The sequence below is a fragment of the Lithobates pipiens genome, unplaced genomic scaffold, assembly GCF_037356315.1.
Source record: "Lithobates pipiens isolate NorthernLeopardFrog02 unplaced genomic scaffold, aLitPip1_a1.2 Scaffold_13, whole genome shotgun sequence".
Lineage (NCBI taxonomy): Eukaryota > Metazoa > Chordata > Amphibia > Anura > Ranidae > Lithobates > Lithobates pipiens.
In genome coordinates, this window is record NW_027507718.1 from 241024733 (window position 1) to 241045092 (window position 20360).

The following is a 20360-nucleotide window of genomic DNA, read 5'->3' on the forward strand; positions in this document are numbered from 1 at the left end:
ACTTGCAATAAACAGCTAGAAGCCCATGGAAAAACATTTTATTAAACAAAACACAAACTTAAGAATTTCAAATATTGCAAATCTTAGGGTCTTTGAGAAATTCTGGGTCCTTGTATGTAACTGGCATAAAACCTGGAAGAGAATAAACATTTACATTTAGTTTTGATGCTGTTGAGGAAAAGTACAACCCCCATTCCAAAAAGTTAGAATGTGGGGTTTTTTTTTAAACGGAATCTTACCCATAATATGTGCTCTTTTAATTGCCTTTGCAATAGCTTTCTGTTTTTTACCACACAACCCTACAAAGAAAGTAAAAAGATGTATAAAATCACAGCACAAAAAACATGCTTTCCAGCAATAAATACATTTAGAGAGCAGATAGTGGTATAAACTGACCCATGTGAAATACCTCAGTATCGTGGCCCAATCTACAAAGTGCAGGCCTCGATGTTGAGCCTGAGGTAGTTTTGTGTTTTAACCACTTCCCACCCTGTTCTGGGTGGACATCATAGGATGCTGTGACCAATTGCAGCAGATCACATGACAATAGTAAACAATTAATGGCTTTGATTAATGCCATTCATTGTGTTGCTAGCTGTGATTGATCACATGGTACAGACATGGCTAATCTCAGCCCATACGATTAGCTGTGACCATTCACAATGCACACCGAATAAATCACTATCATTCAGTAAAAATACTGGTATAAGCAATTACCATATTTATCGCACTTTTCCCCCTAAAAACCAGGGGGAAATGGGGGGGGGGGGCGTGTTATACTCCGATACCCCGCTTTTTACCTGGAAGTCGCCGGGGAACAGCAGAAAGGGTTAAACAGCGGGGGATCGGAGTATAACACACACCCCAAGTTTAAGGGAAAAAAAACGTACATTTAAATGCCCATCAATGCAGCCTTGTCAGTGTCTTTGCCATTTAAAAATGGCACCGCTGAGATATACAGAGCGGATGTCCTGTGTATCTCGGCACTCGGTAGTTCTCGCCCGTTCTTGACGGCTTTTGGGTATTTTCGGCCGCACTCGGCTGAAAATAACCCTTTCTGCCGTTCTCTGCGACTTCCAGGTATGTTCAGCCGAGTGTGGCCGAAAATACCCAAAAGCCACCAAGAACGGCTGAGAACTACTGAGCGCCGAGATACACAGGAAACCCGCTCTGTATATCTCAGCGGTGCCATTTTTAAACGGCAAAGACACTGACAAGGCTGCATTGATGGGCATTTCAATGTACGTTTTTTTTCCCTTAAACTTCCCTCCTAAAAGTTTTTTTCGTTTAAATTTCCCTCCTAAACTTGGGGTGCGTGTTATACACCGATAAATACGGTATGTGGGGGGAAAAAAAAAAAAAACCTGATCACTTCCACAGAGTAGTACAAGGTTTCTACGGTAACACTGTATTCTTCTGGACAGAGTCTTGGGGGGAAAAAAAAAAAAAAAGTAAAGCTTTTTTTTTACTTTTACACACTGTCACCAGTGTCCCTGATAACCTTCATGCCTGTTATGACGACGTACTGTACAGATGAATATATGTACTTTTAAAGTTTTTTTTTTTTTTTAATAAAACTTTCTATGCCTTTTAATACCTTAGACTGTATTTCCAAAAATAAATAAATAAAATGGGTAATTTGTGGGGTATTGGAACTGTCCTGTTTCTTCAAGAAATGAGATCCATCAGGATTGATCAACTTTCAGAAAAAAAATTATATAGATATATATATATATATATATATATATCTATATCTATATCATATACACACACATACACCATAGTTTGTGGACTAACTTTCCTATAGACTAAATAAGAAGAAGTTATTCATGACTATCTGGGTTATACGCTACCTCTAGGTGATTGGACACTGGCAACCAATAGCAAGAAGGTTCCTCCCATATAACCCCTCCCATACGGGAGTTAACTCAGTTTTTCGCCAGTGTCTTCAGGTGATGGTCACGAACGTGAAGCTCTTCGTCAATTGGGCGTCCCAGTGAGGAGGTTGTGATCTAACCTGTTCGAATAGCACAAAGCTAAAAGAATGGTACCCGAGCCTCGGTGCAAGAACGAGGTTTTGCTTGTAACGTGTCCTATTTAGGCGCTGGACACTTGGATAGTGGTATTCTGGTCATTTTCTTGCCCAAGATAACCCAAAGGGTGCTTTACAGGCCCAAGGGTGTGGACCCGGTCCTTGAAGGTCCACAGAGGCACTGCCTGCTGTGATGGGTGAAGATTGGACCTGGTTTTCAGGCCCTGCAGCGTGGACTGGTGAGTACTCCCCTCTGGGATTGCTGCATTTCCCCCTCTGTTACAGAATGTCTCCATGCTGTGTTTTTTATAACGATGAAACGCTGGTGCATGCGGAGACGCCGGTACCATACAAACGTGCGCGCGCTGTGGCCGTACGGTCGTATGCGTGCACCGCTGAGGTGATTTTCGCCTTGTGCGATCGGCAGTTTCGAGGCATGAATGCAACGTATTTTGTCACCACTATACGTTCGGATACCACGCCTTCCGCGCGTATCGTATGACGCCATTTGAAAGCCTATAAAAGGAGTCAGTTCACCTGGTATGTGCATGGAAGCATAGAGCTTGTGGGGCACGTGAGTCTACAGGTTTTTGGACACAGTTGCATCAGGTTAACGGGGACAGTGTTTAAACTGTAATAGCTGCTGTATACTGGGTTACAGTTAAAAGCTCAGAGGGAGTGCTGTCCTCCCATACTTGTAAGCAATGTCTTCCAGGAAAAGAGGAACAGGGAGCAAGACCAATACAGGGTTAAGAGTAACTCCTTTAAAAGCAGGAGATCAAACTCTTATGGATATTATCCCGCTTCCCCTGAAGGTCCTGCGGCTTATGGCTTGGCTGAGCCATTGCATTTGTCAGGCATTGTGGCAACAACTGGTGTCCCTGCCTCAGCGTATGTTACTAAAGATGATTTGGCATCCGCATTATCTGACCTTGAAGGTAAAATAGAGGGTATGATTGCCTCGGTAACACAAGCAGGGAGAAAGTAACAGATCTCCGTCTCCAGAACCTGATCATGATGGTGAGTCATCTGAGCATCAGGATTCTAATAACCAGGCAGGGCCTGGGGACCCAGACCTGGAGTGGGAGGAGAATCTGGTCACAAAGGATCGGGAAGAAGGAGAAGCTGAGGACTCTTCAACGGGAGAGTCTAGCTCGGACGAGCAATTTTCAGCTTCCCATTCCCCAAAATTATTTGTCCATTCTCTGAGGCCGCGTACACACGGGCGGATTGTCTGGCCAACTAAGTTCGTCAGACAATCCGACAGACAGTCCGTCCAAACTTTTGAATGAACGGACTTGCCCACACACGTCACTTTTTGAGCGGACTAATACGGCGGACTAAGTCCGCCATACAATCCGCTCTACTTTTGAAATGAACGGACTCGCCCACACACGCGGAGGAAAGTCTGCTCATTTCGAGCGCGTCTCCAGGTAGGCGGGGCCCGCGGAGACGTCGCTGGCCCCGCCGCCTGGAATGGACTTAAAGGGGAACCCCAACGCCGAAAAAAAATCGGCGTGGGGGTGCCCCCCCAAGTCCACAACAGACCCTTGTCCGAGCACGCTACCCGGCCGGCCAGGAAAGGGGGGCGAGCGCTCCCCCCTCCTGAGCCGTACCAGGCCGCGTGCCCTTAACATGGGGGGTGCCTTGGGGAAGGGGGGGGGCCGCGCGGCCCCCCCACCCCAAAGCACCTTGTCCCCATGTTGATGAGGACAAGGGCCTCTTCCCGACAACCCTGGCCGTTGGTTGTCGGGGTCTGCGGGCGGGGGGCTTATCGGAATCCGGGAGCCCCCTTTAATAAGGGGGCCCCCGGATACCGGCCCCCACCCTATGTGAATGAGTATGGGGTACAATATACCCCTACCCATTCACCTGTAAAATAAAAGTACCAAAAAAAAACACAACACACGAGATAAAATATTTTATTGCACAGCTCCGGGGGTCTTCTCGCCGGACTCCTCCGCTATCTTCTTGTAGCTCTTTTGCTAGCGGAGGAGTCCGGCTTTCTTCCTCCCCGCCGCCGGCCTCTTCTCCCGACTTCGGGGGTCTTGTCCCCCTCTTCGGTTCTTCTGCCGGGCCACCGCGCCTTCTTATAGCTCTTTTACAGGCGGTGGCCCGGGCTTCTGTCGCCGCCGCCGCCGCCGCCGCCTTCCGTTCTTCTTCTTCTTCTTCTTCTCCAGGAGATGTTGCCTCGACGATCTCTCCGGCCGGAATGCCAGAGCCGCGCTGTGCGGCCACTTATATAGTGACAATGGGGCGGTGTCACATGGGTTGGTCACATGGGTTGATGTCACATGGGGACTATGACATTGTAAGGGGGCGGGGTCACCATGTGACACCAACCCATGTGACATATACCATGTGACACCGCCCCATTGTCACTATATAAGTGGGTAGGGGTACATTGTACCCCATACTCATTCACATAGGGTGGGGGGCCGGTATCCGGGGGCCCCCTTATTAAAGGGGGCTCCCGGATTCCGATAAGCCCCCCGCCCGCAGACCCCGACAACCAACGGCCAGGGTTGTCGGGAAGAGGCCCTTGTCCTCATCAACATGGGGACAGGGTGCTTTGGGGTGGGGGGGCCGCGCGGCCCCCCCCTTCCCAAGGCACCCCCCATGTTGAGGGCACGCGGCCTGGTACGGCTCAGGAGGGGGGAGCGCTCGCTCGCCCCCCTTTCCTGGCCGGCCGGGTAGCGTGCTCGGACAAGGGTCTGTTGTGGACTTGGGGGGGCACCCCCACGCCGATTTTTTTCGGCGTTGGGGTTCCCCTTTAAGTCCATACCAGGCGGCGGGGCCCGCGACGTCTCCGTCGCGTGCTCCGCCTACCTGGATACCCGCTCGAAATGAGCAGACTTCTCTGGGCGGGAAAAGTCCGCTCATTTCGAAAGTACAGCGGACTGGCACACACACGGGCGGACTGTCCGCTCAAACCAAGTTTGAACGGACAATCTTACGGAAATTCCGTAAGACTTTGTTTGTCAGACTGTCCGCTGAAAAAGTCCGCTGAAGCCCACACACGAGCGGACTGTCCGCTCAAATGTGTTTCGGCGGACTAAGTTGGGCAGACAGTCCGCCCGTGTGTACGCGGCCTGACAGAGATGGTTCGAGCTGGGTTTAAAATTACCCACAGTCCAGGAAAATGGACCCTCCTGTTCTACTTTGGGTTCTCTTCGACCTCAGCAGGGTTCTTAGGCATTTCCTGTACATCCGTTAATAGGCAACAGGTGATGTATGCAGATTGGAATCATCCTGACAGGATATATTTACCTCCTAAAAGGTTTCCCCTCCTGTATCCTATAGAGGAGAAATTCAAGAAGTAGGGTACACCTCTCGTGGATGCCGCCATTTCTTCAGTAAATAAGAATTTGACCTGCCCGGTGGATAACACCCAGGTATTTAAGGATTCGGCTGATAAAAAGCTAGAAACTTTGCTAAAGGCCTCCTTTACAGTAGCTGGTTCAGCTGTTCAGCCTGCGATAGCGGCTATTGGCATTTGCCAGTCCTTAAAGGATAGTATTAAAAAAATTGGTCAGGAACCTACCTTGTCAAGGAGAAGCTACCGAAGAATTATCGGCGCTCCCTCGCACTTTGTGCTTTGCAGTAGACGCATTAAAAGATGCAATCCGACAGATGTCTCGTTGTGCACTTCTGTCTGTACATATGCGCAGGGTGTTGTGGCTAAAAAACTGGTCAGCTGAAACACCAAGCAAAAAGCTTCTTGCAGCTTTTCCTTTTCATGGTGAATGCCTGTTTGGCGAAGATCTTGATAAGTATATCCAAAAGATCTCAGCTGGGAAAAGCGCATTGCTCCCTGTTTATAGGAAGAATAAGCGACCCTCCTTTAACATTCCCCGTGCTCTAGGACCTAGTTCTTCATTCCGGTTTTAAAAAACCGCAGGGTCAGAAAAAACCCTGCACTCAAAAGGTCAAACAAGCCCAGTTCTAAGTCTGCCCTGTGAAGGGGCGCCCCCGCTCTTAAGGGTGGGGGGAAGACTTTGACTGTTATTGGATGCTTTGAAAAAACAGGTTCAGGACAAGTGGGGCATTTCCATCATAACATCAGGTTACAAGATCGAGTTACGGGAGTTCCCTCCAACTCGGTTCTTGAGCTCAAGGGTTCCAGCGGAACCAGAGAAAAGGAAATGTCTGCTCCTGGCCTTAGAGCATTTGCAAAAGCAGGGAGTAATCATCGAGGTCCCACACGGGGAAAGGTTCAAAGGGTTTTACTCAAACCTGTTCACCGTAGCGAAACCGAATGGGGAGGTAAGGCCCATTTTGGACCTCAAATGCCTCAATCTATTTCTAAGTGTTAGAAGTTTCCGCATGGAATCAACTCATTCAGTGGTAAACTCCCTAAAGAAAAGGGGTTACTTGGCATCCATAGATATCAAGGATGCATACCTTCATGTGCCCATCTCCATGCCGCATCAACGGTTTCACAGTTTCGCGGTAGAAGAGCGACATTTTAAATTTGTCGCTTTGCCGTTCGGTTTAGCCATAGCTCCTCGGGTCTTCACAAAGATTCTGGCCCCTGGTTTGGCAGTCCTAAGATCCCAGGGAATTGCAGTGGTAGGATATCTGGACGATCTTTTGAAGGATCAATCTCGTCCCGTCCTGGTCCAAAACATCTTAAAGGCCGTACAAATTTTGCAACACCTAGGCTGGATTCTGAATATAAACAAATCAAACCTTCACCCTACTCAAGTATTAATGTACTTTGGCCTAAACTTGGACACTATCCAAGAAAAGGTGTTTCTACCTCCTGTAAGGATCAACTCCATAGTGGAGCTCGTCCAGAGGATGAAAAGAGGAAAAACCATCTGTTTGCCTTTGCATGAGGCTATTGGGCAAAATGGTTGCATCTTTCAGTGCAGTTCCTTATGCTCAATTCCACTCCAGGTTGTTCCAGAGCAACATTTTAAAGGCCTGGAACAAAACCACTCTAACTTTGGATCATCCTATGGTCCTGTCCCAACAGACTCTACGGAGCCTAACTTGGTGGTCAAAAACCAGCAATTTTAAGGTCGGAAAATCCTTTCCACCAGTGGCCTGGAAAGATGTGACCACGGACGCCAGCCATCTGGGCTGGGGAGCAGTTCTGGGGGAAGCGTCAGTCCAAGGTCAATGGTCTCGAGCAGAGAGGGCCTTGCCCATCAAGCTCTTGGAGATTCGGGCAGCTCGACTAGCTCTGCATTCCTGGACGACCAAGCTGCAGGGTCTTCCAGTCCGGGTTCAAACCGACAATTCTACAGTGGTCGCTTATATCAACCATCAAGGGGGCACCAGGAGAGTAGCGGCTCAGAAAGAGGTGGATCGCATATTAAGATGGGCAGAGAGGCATGTGCCATTTCTGTCGGCGGTATTCAAAGCAGGGGTAGACAACTGGAAGGCAGACTATTTAAGTCGCCAAAAGAGGTTGCCAGGGGAATGGTCCCTTCATCCCGTCTTTTTCCAGATTTGTCAGCATTGGGGGACCCCGGATGTGGATCTTCTAGCATCCAGGTTCAATGACAAGCTGGACAGGTTTGTGTCCAGAACCAGCGGTCCTCTTGCAGTCAGGACAGACTCATTGGTGTCTCCTTGGCACCAGTATTCCCTGCTGTATGCCTTTCCTCCAAATTCAGATCCTGCCGCATCTGCTGCGCAGGATAAAAGAGGAACCAAGACCAGTGATCCTGGTGGCCCCAGCCTGACCCAGGAGGTCCTGGTACACGGAGATTGTGAAATTAGCAGTAGGGGATCCATTGCACCTTCCGTTACGGCCGGATCTATTGTCCTAAGGACCAATATTCCATCCTGCTTTACGGTCGCTGAATTTGATGGCCTGGCTATTGAAGCCAGGGTGTCAAAGGACCGTGGGGTTAGAGGTGCAGCCTTGTCCACTTTGATAAATGCTAGGAAGCCGGTTTCCAGGGCCATTTACTACAGGGTTTGGAAATCGTACATTTCCTGGTGCGAAGGGAAAGGTTGGAACCCTCGCAAGTATACAATTGGAAAGATCCTTGCTTTCCTTCAGGCAGGGGTATGCTTAAGATTGGCCTTGGGCACAATTAAAGGTCAGATTTCGGCCTTAGCTGTCTTTTTCCAAAGACCGATTGCAGCCCATTCCTTGGTGCGTACCTTTTGTTAAGGGGGTGATGCACCCAAGATCACCGATTAAGCCCCCCTTATGCCCCTGGGACTTGAATTTGGTACTGTCAGTCCTTCAGTAGCTTCCCTTTGAGCCTATTAAGCAGAATCCTTTGGTCTTATTGACCAGGAAATTAGTCTTCTTGGTGGCCATAACTTCGGCCAGAAGAGTGTCGGAGCCAACCACTCTTTCAAGCAGAGAACCTTACTTAATTCTGTACCAGGACAGGGCAGTCTTGCTCCCTCGTCTGAAGTTTTTGCCAAGTAGTTTCCAATTTTCATTTGAATCAGGATATCATTCTGCCTTCCTTTTTTCCCAATTCCCAGGTCTAAGGAAGAAAAGTTACTCCACTCTCTGGATGTAGTAAGGGCTATTAAAGTCTACTTAAGGGTGTCAGCCCCTTTCAGGAAAACGGACTCTCTATTTATTCTGCCTGAGGGTCCTAAGAAAGGACAGGCAGCTACGACTTCAACTATCTCAAGGTGGGTTCGCCAAACTATCATTCAGGCATAGTTGAGAGTTGAGGCATAGGATTCCACCGAAAGACTTAAAAGCACATTCCACTAGAGCGGTTAGTGCTTCATGGGCAGTGCATCGACCGGTGTCTTTGGCTCAGGTCTGCGGGGCAGCCGCTTGGTCTTTAGTTCACACATTCACCAGATTTTATCAGGTGGATGTCAGGTCTGGAGAAGAGAAAATCTTTGGTCATAGCATGTTGCAGACGGCCTTACAGGGCCAAAGGACAGTTGGGACTTGTCTAAGCTGTGTATCCCTGCCCTCAGGTGCATTGCTTTAGGACATCCCAGATAGTCATGAATAACTTCTCTGTGTCCCGTGATGTATGATAAAGAATAACTTCTCAATGTCCCATGATGCATTCAAAGAAAAGGATTTTACAGGTAAGCTGTATTTAAAAATCTGTTTTTTCACCAAAGAAATGGAACGGGATACAGTTAGGCCTAAATTTATGAAGAAAGACTTGAAAGCTTTTATAAAAAAACGAAAAATACATTTTTTCAGTCTTTTTTTTTTTTGTTTAATATACTTGGCAAAAAAAAAAAAAAAACAGCAGTAAATACCATCAAAAGAAAACTATTTGTGTGAAAAAAAAAAAATGATAAATGTAATATGGGTACAGTTACATGACCGCAAAATTGTCATTCAAAGTGGGACAGTGCTGAATGCAGGGCAGGAAGGATGTAAAAATGGCCGGTACTGAAGTGGTTAAGGTTACAATCATTCACTAAGTCACACCAGGCAATTCTAAAAATGTTCTTATTGGTCACAGAACGTTTGACTTCTTAAAAGGATCCTGGTCTTTACAAGTCTTTCCCGAGTGTGGGCGAGGGCAATTCACAGCTGTAGTTCTCACACAGATGCTCCTGCTAAGAGCCGAAAAATGGACTGCAGGCAAGCTCTGGGTTCCTATAACTATAAGGTGAGGGACCCATGCTGACCATGCTCACCAGCACTGATCTGCTTCCATGCTGGGTGTGGTCAGAATGCTAAAAGAAAGCAAGGGACTGGCAGGATCACCAAATATTTGCTAATAGTTAGCAACCTTTCAGGGAAAATGTGCAAAGAAATCCAAGTATGGAGCGTGGCTCAGTCCCGCCTCCACTCACTCTCAGCCAATGAGGCTTAAGCAAGTATTGGGGGAATCTGCATGCAGAAGCTTTTTACCCTTATGCTCAGACTGTTAACTTAAAAATCTAAGCACACAATAAATGTTATCCATAATCATTTTATAAAGTAGCTTCATACTCCAGCCTGCTGACTTTCTTCTGAGAATTAGTTAAAAAAAAAAAAATAAAAAAATAAAGGAGCAACATTACAGTGAAATAATTACCTGTTACACGCCTCCCATAAATACGACCAGTGTGTGGTGACACAAACTGGGACAGCAGCTATTGAAGAAAGATGAAAAAGGTATTGTAAATTAAATTCTATGTTAAAATATAAGACTCAAACTGACAAAGTCATCCTAGTGATTCTATATTACGTATATAGTATTTACATTTGAAGTGCTAAGAGTAAATAGCCTCAACTCATCTAAATAATCCAAATGACTTGATGAAGCTTGTCGATTAAGGGTTTGCCTGTGAAGACATCATCTGTGTGCGACTTTTCATTTGGATTATACTGAGCTATTTGTGGATAAGTGAGGGACTACAAGCCAGCACCTGATCCCCCTAGCATATGAGGAAGCGCTTGGAGTAGTGTACTTTTCTTTGATTGTACAACCGTAACTGTGTGATTTTTGCAAACCAAAAATTTTCATCCAAACTAAGCGGGGGGGAGGGTTTAAAATAACCACAGCAAACTAAGCTCTGTAAATCAACCTAAAGTGCTTAAAGTAGAAGTTGTTCAGCCTAAAACTAACGCTAAATCTACTGCAGCCACATTCTAGGACTAACATATCTAGCCCTGTAAAGACGAAATCGTTATACATACCTTTTCCGAAGCCGCTCTGGTCTGGTCCCATGCTGAGCTGTCAGCGGTGGCTTGTGTAAGTGTGCAGAAGAGGCAGCCAAAAATGTCAGCCCTATAGTAAGTCTTTGGGTGTTGTCAATTCCCAACTGTTACTTCCACACAGCATCCGCTGCTGGAGACCAAACTGGATCAGCTTCAGAAATGGTTTGTATTTTACATCAATTTTTGCTTTACAGGGTTAGATAGATTAGTCTTAGAATGTGGCTGCCGGTAGATTTAGAGGTAGTTAGTTTTAGACTAAACTACTTTAAGGCCGGGTTCACACATATGCGAAGGGTTTGCCCACATCCAATTCGCTTGACAGCAAGGTGTGACCGGCTCTCAATGGAGCTGGTTCACACAGCTTCAGGTGGATGGCTGCAGTCCCCATTGAAGAAGGGTTCTGTGAGTCTTCTAGTCTGATTCAGGTGTGAATTCAGGAAAATATTCAGACGCGAATCACACCTGAATCTGTGTACAGGGATGCACCAGACCCCATGCTGTGAACAGCACTGTATCTTGGCCTAAGCCGCCAAGGCCCAAGCCTAGGACGGCACTTTGCAGGGGGCAGCAAAAAAGCCACCCCAGCCTACCGTATGAAGAGACCCCACCGGCTTGCTTAGCGCCAGTCTTATGGAGTGGACTGGGGGCAAAGCAGCCACACTACTGCCTGCCACTATGATAATACCGGCCGGGTGAGAACAGACCAGCGGCCCCTGGCCGCACATAATACAACTAGTCTGGCAGAGGCCACCAATACTAAGCGCAGCACTGGCAGTCTGGCACTGCATGCTCCACCTACCCTCCTCCATGGCATCCTTTGGAGGACTTTACATTATGCAGCTTCCTCCTGGTCCGGGCTCTATTTCAATAGTGCAGAGAAGAGAGGAGGTAAGCCTCCAGTCAGGTATGGCCTCATTTCAATATAAATATTTTCAATTATTTAAACATCCTTCCCGATTCTTGTCTCCTTGTACTATCTTATAAGATATTTGGACTTGTGTTTGCTGCCACTGATTATTTCACTTATTTGTATAATGACTAGGGACTTCCTAGTCATACAAATAAGTGGCAGCAAACACAAATATCTTACAAGATAGGAGTAATCTTATTAATCCAATGACACTGATGGCCACTGATAAGCTGCACTGATATACAAGCAGGAACTTGGTAACCACTTTTACTGTACAGGGAGGAAGAGGTGGAGCTCAAAGAGAAAGGGGTGTGGTTTACAGATGACAGGACGGGTCTTCAACAGGAAGGGGTGTGTCATATTTATATTAGGGGGTACATGAGTTTAGTCAGGTCTAGGGCAGCACAAAACCTACATACACCACTGGCTGTGAGCCGCAACATATGTGAACGGAGTCTAAAGCAAAATTCATCTGCAGTCAGACCTAACAACTAGAACAGGAGATCTACATAAAATATATTTTATTAAAAACCTTGGCTCAGGTTCCCAAGCCTGCCCAGGTACACATACCATTATAAGAGGCATTTATGCTCTCTGCTAATTTTTTTCATTTGTTTTAGATTATGGGAAATGCCACAGCAGCAGCGTGGGAAAACTCCAATGTGGATATGAAAGAGATATCACTGCTGAAGTTCCAAATTGGCTTACTCAAATATGACTTATTTTGTCTCACCTTTTACTTGTCTGCCAAAAAAATGAATATTTACTGAGATGAACTTTTAAACGGTCTTGTGGCAGCAAGGAAGCTGTGGCATCAAATTAATTGAAATCAAAGTAGGTTAAAACCAGTGATCTTTATGTGCCCCTTAAACATTGTAATGTACAAAATATTCTGAAAAAAAATAAATAAAAAAAAACACACAACAACACATACCTGTACATTCTTATAGTCTATTGGCACATCACACAAAATGCATTTTTTGGGGGGCTCTTTGAAAGGATTTTCCATTGCCTCCAGCAGCTACAGATAAAAAAAAGAAGGAGACATTCATTTGTGGCTGCTATTTAATCAATATTTATTTTCTACATTGTGAATGTTTCTGCCATACCAAATTCAGTACAATAAAATGCAAGATAAGAAACCGAGACTCAGCATAAGTTCACACTGGTGCGAGAACCCGCATGTGATTCGGACAGGAACCACATCCCATTCCTGTTCGAATCATATAGGATTCTTTGCAGTGCGATTTGAGCTCATTCATTTTTGTATGGCTCAAACTGTACCAAAATGGTACAGGACCCTTTTCTTTTGTCCTACAGGAATCGTATAGCATGACTGTTTACACCCAGGTGGTCCAATTCATGCAATTGCACTGCATTTTACAAGCTGTTTTCGTTGTGTCGCCCATTTAACATTGACACCCACAGCAGATTGCGTGAATGCCGTGCAAGTTGACCCTTTACCTCGATCAGTGATCAGCCGAGTCTCAAAGACTCAGATCACAGAGCGTGCCGGCTATGCGCGACGTCCATGTACACCCTCCCGGAATTTTAAGCCTGCGCTGTAGCTGTCTTTAGGCTATAGCGTGGGCACCAAGTGGTTGAACTGACCTATATTGAAGTGTTTCGATACTTTCCCATAGCACATTTTCTAGCCAATTTAAAACACACTAGCAACTCAACCTCGTCCACTTCAATTAAATACTTATGCAGTAATTTTGATAGCATGCTGAGCACATTTCTAAAATATATATTTTTCCTTTTCAAGAGAGGGGGCCAGGGCTGACATAGGGTTGATTTGTTGGTTTCATGCTATAACATCTCCATAGCTGAGTTTTCAATGGTGAGGCGTAGAAGATACTTGCTTGGGTTGTATTCTCCTGAAGAAGTACTTATTGCAGATTGAATTACAGATTGTGGTATTCAATGATTATATAACTACGTTTCCATTTTGTTCACTATGCCTTTATATGCTAAAATGTTTCGGGAGATGGACTTGTATTCCTCTCTTGCCATGTTTTCACAATAGCTTTTGTACTTCTTTGAAATACTTAATAAACATCTTTGCAAATGAAAAAGACCTTCATCTTACAGTCTTTTGATTTAAAGTGGAACTAAACTGCATCTGAGCACCAAAAACGCTATTTGATTCATTTTTAATATTTAAAGCAAACGCTCCAATCCATCCATGTCTCCAAAAACACCCCACTAGCATTTCTGGTCACTGACATTTTGAGTAAGGGCAGATGATTCATGTAGCATTTACGTCTTGAAATCCATCTGCCCTTAGCTCAGGTATGCAGCCTGGATGATGTTCTCAAGAAATCCCCTCTTTATGAAAGAAAAAAAAATGCCCATGAGGACTCCTGGGATGTTTGACATAGTTTTGGGCTAGGCCAGAAACCAGGAAGCAACTGAAGAAATTTAAAAATTTAAAACAGATAAATATAATAAAACTCCATATCAATTTACAAATTCTAGCAGCATAAAGACTAAACACAGTTAATTTTATTGAGAGAGTTAAGGTCAACTTTCAATAATAACCACCACTGCTTTACAGTCTTTGTGATGGATTATCTTTAATACTTACCCTATTATCATTATTATTTTGTGAACTGTGGCTGTTGTCTGGAGTTACTATAAAGACAAATTAAAAAGAGTTATAAAATTCCATTCCAAGGTTTCTTGTTATATGAGCAAGGAAGTTATTTAACACCTTAGTGCTAAGGTTGCCCATACTGTATCAGTGCACAGATCTATTACTGCTGTACTACTGAAATAGGCAATGCACATATCAACAATATTCAAAGTGTAACTTAAAACTGACCACATTAAACAGGTACCTATTTAAAGGCAAGTCAAACAGCACTTCATAATTTCTCCTCTATGAAAGCAAACTTGTTTACTTCTGATGATGTCCATGTGACATCAGGTGGGGCTTCGACATACACTGGTACACACCCAGGGGTGTGGAAAGTTTTTTTTTTTTTTTTAAACGACTTGTCCAAGGGACTAAATCGGGGTCCCAATCTACTGGTATAGATAAGATCCCAGATCCCCCTCTGCCATTAAAAGCATGTGATCACACCAAGATCAGTGTGATCAAATGGTTTCCATTGTAAAAAAAAATGGTGCCAGGGAAACCGGAAGGGATATATGCTCATCGGTTCCTGTTTCCTATATCATAGAGGTGGACAGTGAAGTTCCGGTCTTTGTCTACCTCTATGATCAGCTGGCGGAAGCGTCGGCTGGGTGATCGGGTGTCCTGGTGGGACAGGACAGCCCATGGAGGGTGGCAGGAAGACAAGAGGGTCGGAGGCCCCTCCTGCTGCTTGTAAAAGCCATCCAGCAGCTAGTTAGCCACTCAGATGGCTTTTAAAAGAAGGACAACAGTCGGCTCTAAACCCTGCTGCTTGCAGGGGCTAAGTATAAACAAAAAACTGTCCTGGGCATCGGGCAATAGAAATTGAACATCCCTGACACCTGATACTAAGACACTCTTTTAGGCCTCCTTTACACTTCTGTTGCCCTCCCTGCACTTCAAAGACATGCTGGTAGGTGGTTAGTTGGCTCCTGTCTAAATCAGCCCTTAGAATGCAAACCTCTTGAGGGCAGAGAGGGATGTGAATGTAAACTGTATATATGTAAAGTGTTGTGTAAATTGTTGGTGCTATATAAATACCCTACATAAATAAAAAGGTATGTAACATGCATTAGTGCCATCCAAATGCATCAAAGAAGAACTCCAGGAATTGCAGCAATTTAAAATATGCTGGCTTATATAGGGTTAAATACAACAAGGTGTATACCACGTTGTGGAGTGATCTCTTTTACTATTTACACTTACAGTTCAGATATTCTTATAGCCCTGGTGCTCCAACTGGACCTTCTGCGCTCCAAACCTACAGCTGCAGTCATTTGCAGCTGCTCTGTCCACCCCTCCTCTTGCCTAGTCATGGATCACTTTGTATTATGTGAATTCACAATATTCAAAGAATTCTGTGAATAGACAGAATAAAAGTGAATGGAAGAAAGTAGATTCTGGAAGTCGCACAGCAGCCACATCTCACCTGTCAAGAGAGCCAGGAGTACAGCAACAGCTGTAAATAAAAGAAACAAGTCTACGAAGTGGCATACACCTTGTTGGGCTTGAAGTACCCCTACAATCAAAATTAAAAATCATATATTCATTTTCCCATTGTATTATAGTTGTTTCTAGCTGCTCCCATTAAAGCAGTAGTAAACTGCTGGCTGTTTTTTTTAACCTGAAAGGTAATGTCATAATGTGATGGTATGCATCGCATACCAACACATTATGTGAAACTTACCTGAGAACGAAGCCTCCCAGCGCCGCGCTGTCACCACGGAAGGCACTTCCGTCTTCACCCGGTCCTCCTTTTGGGTTCACGGGCTTTAGCTCTGTGACATCCCTCTAGAGCTGATTAATCGTTAAAAAAAAAAACATCACGATCATGATTGTACCACCTGCCCCACCCTATTAGATTGTAAGCTTCTCTGAGCAGGACCCTCTTAATCCTCTTGTATTTTATTGTAACTGTATTGTCTCCTTTTTATATTGTAAAGCGCTGCGTAAATTTCTGGCGCTATATAAATCCTGAATAATAATAATGATTCAACCCCCTCCCTCCCGATCCTAATTGGCCATTTCCGAGGTTCTATGTAAACACTGCAGAGCCGAACTGTCAAAAAAAAAAAAACACAAATGTTTATCAACATTCCTCAGCACTAAGAAGATAGATAGAGAAGAGAAAATATACAAAGTATCTTTTACTTCTTTTAGGGATCAAAGGGATGAATTTCAGTCTGTAAGTGAGGTCAGTCTAAAACCCTTTTTGATACTTGTTAATTCCAAGTTAAAAATCAGTATTCTTTGCTAGAAAATAACTTAGAACCCCAAACATTATATATTTAGTAGAGACCCTAGAGCAGTGATGGCGAACCTTGGCACCCCAGATGTTTTGGAACTACATTTCCCATGATGCTCTACTACACTGCAGAGTGCATGAGCATCATGGGAAATGTAGTTCCAAAACATCTGGGGTGCCAAGGTTCGCCATCACGGCCCTAGAGAATAAAATGGCGCAGCAATCTTTCAGATGCAATTTTTGGGGTAAAAATACACTTCAAAGAAAAAAAATAAACAGTAAAGTTAGCCCAATTTTTTGTAGACTGTGAAAGATGATGTTACCCTGCGAGAATTGTGAAAGAATCATGATCTTTTTGAAGATAAAGTTTATTCAAGCTTTCAATACAAACAAACTAAAAGTAGTGGTACAATTTCTTCAGTCATATACAGATCACCAATAAGGAACATATTGGAGCTGCATGATTCTGGCTAAAATGAGAATCACAATTTTTTTGTTTAAAATAAAGATCACGATTCTCGCAGTGTAACATCTTCTTTCACATCATACAAAAAAATTGGGCTAACTTTACTATTTTGTTTTGAATACATAATTGCATAATACATAAAGTGTATTTTTCCTTAAAAAATTGAGTTCGAAAAAACGATGAGCAAATATGGTGTGACATAAAATATTGCAACAGCCACCATCTTATTCTCTAGGGTCTCTGCTAAAAAAAAAATGTGTGAAATATATAATCATGTTTGTGTGTTCCAAGTAATTTTCTAGCAGAAAATAATGATTTTTATTTGTAAGCAACAAATGTCAGAAAAGGTTTGGTCTTTAAATGGTTAATCTTCCTTCATTTACACCCCGGTGTTCTTTCCTTTGATAAAAGAACGAAAAGATACATTGGGGGTTATTTACTAAAGGAAAATCCACTTTGCACTGAAAGTGTACTTGGAAGTAAAGTCTCTGTAAATCAGAGGGGGACATGCAAGGAAAATAAAAAAACAGCATTTTAGCTTGCACATGATTGGATGATAAAATCAGCAGAGCTTCCACTCATTTCAGATCTACCCCTTAGATTTAGAGTGACTGCACTTCCAAGTGCACTTGCTGTGCAAAGTGGATTTGCCTTTCGTAAATAACCCCCATGTCTCAACTTATTATGATAAACCTTTTTTTTTCCCAGCCATGAGAACTCTCTGCACTTGTTAGAAAGAATTGTGAAATGCTGTTTTGATCGGGAATGAAAAAAAATATTGCAATTTTTATTCTCAGTGATTAATCGTGCAGCTCTACAACATATTATGCTGTTATCCAAAGAGAAAATTAAAATAAATCTATTGTGAAAGGTGTACTGAACCGTGATGTGTATTCTAAGCAAAAAAAAATTGTGATTCTCATTTTATCCAAAATCGTGCAGCTCTGCGTCACTCCCACGCATGCGCACTGTAGCCATCATTTGCTCTGAAGGAATGACCCGGATAATCGTTCCTTCAGAGAGCATGCACCGGTGACATCACCGGTTGCATGCATGGTAAATATCTCCTAAGCAATGCATGTTTAGGAGATATTTACAGTACCTATAGGTAAGCCTTATTATAGACTCAACTATAGGTCAGAGATGGGAGTTTACTCCCACTTTAATCTGAAAGAACTTGAACTTTGTAAACCTACTTTGTGAAGTTCCTCACACATTTACTGCTTTGTCACACATTTCACAGAGCCTGTGCTCTGTGTGTAGTCTGAACCCACCAGAAAGCGGTCACTGTCCTTGGCCAATCATAAGCAGCGGACACATTCCCCACCCCATTGCTGCACATATACAAGGGGCCTGTAAGCTTCAGTGACTTATGATTGGCCAAGGACAGCTCCCTGGCAACATTGCTTAGGTGGATGCGGATAAGAATCTGAACATGCCTCAGCTCAGCCCACGATTGGTGGCCAGGGGAACTCCCACAACTAGGGTTGCCACCTCATCCCTTTAAGGCTAGGTTCACACTGCTGCGATGTCCGAGATCGGATGCGATTTGCACCGCACTGCAAACCACATGCGATCTCTGTGCGATGCGATTTCAGCCATACAGATAGTATGGCTGAATTCGCATTGCATTCGGACCAAACTCGTACGGGACCCTTTTTTGGTCCGCAGCAGAATCGGATCGCATGGGTGTTCACACCATGCAATCCAATTCCTGTCCGAATTTGCAGATTGCACTGCGATATGATTTGGGGGTGTCATTAACTTTTAACTGACACTCCCAGCAGTTCTCATAGGGCAGTGTGAACTGCCGCCGGGAGACATGCGATGCGGGAACCCGCAGTAGATTTGCAGCGTTCCCGAATCGCAGCGGTGTGAACCTAGCCTAAACACATATTAATTACACAGGTTCTGTTGATTAGGGGTGGTAATTAAACTCACTTGATGCCTTATCTGCATTAGCCTCAGAACCTGTGTAATTCATATGTGTTTGGGTTTAAAGGGATAATGTGGCAACTTTACCCACAACACACACAAGAATTCATTCATTCTGCACTGAGGTGTGCCGCTAACGATCGCTATGACGCACGCTAACCTGCAAAGCTCAGTGTGCAATTTACAGAAGATAGTGAACAGGCAGGTACGTTTGTGTTATTGTAGAAAATACAATAAAGAGCTGCCTGCTCACTAGTTTTATATTTGTCACTTTAGTTGCACTTTATCACATTGCACCATAAGGGTCAGGTGTGGATCTAGCTTGCAGACAGAGCTCTCTGTGTACACTCAGTGTGATTGTGTATAGAGGAGACTCACCTGGGATGGCAGCCCCTGTGCTGTACAGAGTGACAGGACTGCACCATGCTCTGCTCCTCACAGCACCCCGCAATAACCTCAACACCAGCATCTTCCTGCACAGCCTGTTCTGTGACCTGCAGGGGGAGCGGAAACGCAGCACACTACGTCCGGTCAGTGCACTGCTCCGACTCACAACATCGCACCGTGCACTTTAGTTCCGCTCCGACTCACAACCCCCCTCCGTGCACTTTGGTTCTGCCACAGCCAAACGCGGACATAATGAGCTAGCGGGACAGACTAAAATGAGCAGAAATAAACTGGCTACATAGAAAGGAAAATGCTTTCTCTTATTAAAATTGACATAGTTTGCGTTTTGCTATTTTTTTTTTTTTGCCCATATGAAAAATGGCTGCCCGATTAATGACATCATTATTGTGGGACTCCTGGAGACAGCTGTCTAGATTCGAATCTCACCTCCCAATGGCTGGGGGTGAAGAACGGCTTTGGAAGCGGGGGTGAAGCCGGGCAGCAAGTTTTTAAAGGTGAGAAGAAAGTTCTGGAATAGGTGTGAGCGGGAGGTTAACACTTTCTGAACACTGCATGAATGGCCATGGAGCAGGGGGGTAAGCATAGGGCCCATCTATAGACCTGACTTGTATCCGGTCCCGCCTGTAGACCTGACTTGTGTCCGGTCCCGCCTGTAGACCTGACTTGTGTCCGGTCCCGCCTGTAGACCTGACTTGTGTCCGGTCCCGCCTGTAGACCTGACTTGTAGCCGTTCCCGCCTGTAGACCTGACTTGTAGCCGTTCCCGCCTGTTGACCTGACTTGTAGCCGTTCCCGCCTGTTGACCTGACTTGTAGCCGTTCCCGCCTGTTGACCTGACTTGTAGCCGTTCCCGCCTGTTGACCTGACTTGTAGCCGTTCCCGCCTGTTGACCTGACTTGTAGCCGTTCCCGCCTGTTGACCTGACTTGTAGCCGTTCCCGCCTGTTGACCTGACTTGTAGCCGTTCCCGCCTGTTGACCTGACTTGTAGCCGTTCCCGCCTGTAGACCTGACTTTTTTTTAAAAAAAAGCAAATTTTTTCTCAGTTTAGGCTGATATGTATTTTTCTACATATTTGTGCTAATAAAAAGTGCAATAAGCGTATATTGATTGGTTTG

The 20360-nt window shown here is 44.8% G+C and overlaps 2 protein-coding genes across 3 annotated transcripts in view; one reads left to right on the plus strand and one right to left on the minus strand.

Annotated features, from left to right (window-relative positions):
- Nucleotides 1-22: 22 nt before the first annotated feature.
- On the minus strand, nt 23-19375 carry MRPS18C (mitochondrial ribosomal protein S18C). The gene is made up of 6 exons (XM_077476420.1): nt 19216-19375; nt 14141-14187; nt 12485-12571; nt 10015-10072; nt 240-299; nt 23-132 (listed from the first exon to the last, which is right to left on the minus strand). Exons 1-6 carry the CDS (start codon nt 19304-19306, stop codon nt 68-70), a joined length of 408 nt encoding a protein of 135 aa, XP_077332546.1. The 5' UTR covers nt 19307-19375; the 3' UTR covers nt 23-67.
- Nucleotides 19376-19435: 60 nt separating this feature from the next.
- Nucleotides 19436-20360, plus strand: part of HELQ (helicase, POLQ like) — a 59180-nt gene continuing 58255 nt past the window's right edge. For both annotated transcript variants that reach the window (XM_077476418.1, XM_077476417.1), the window contains exon 1: nt 19436-19739. The gene's annotated coding sequence lies outside the window, so the exon portion shown is untranslated. The remainder of the gene's footprint in view (nt 19740-20360) is intronic.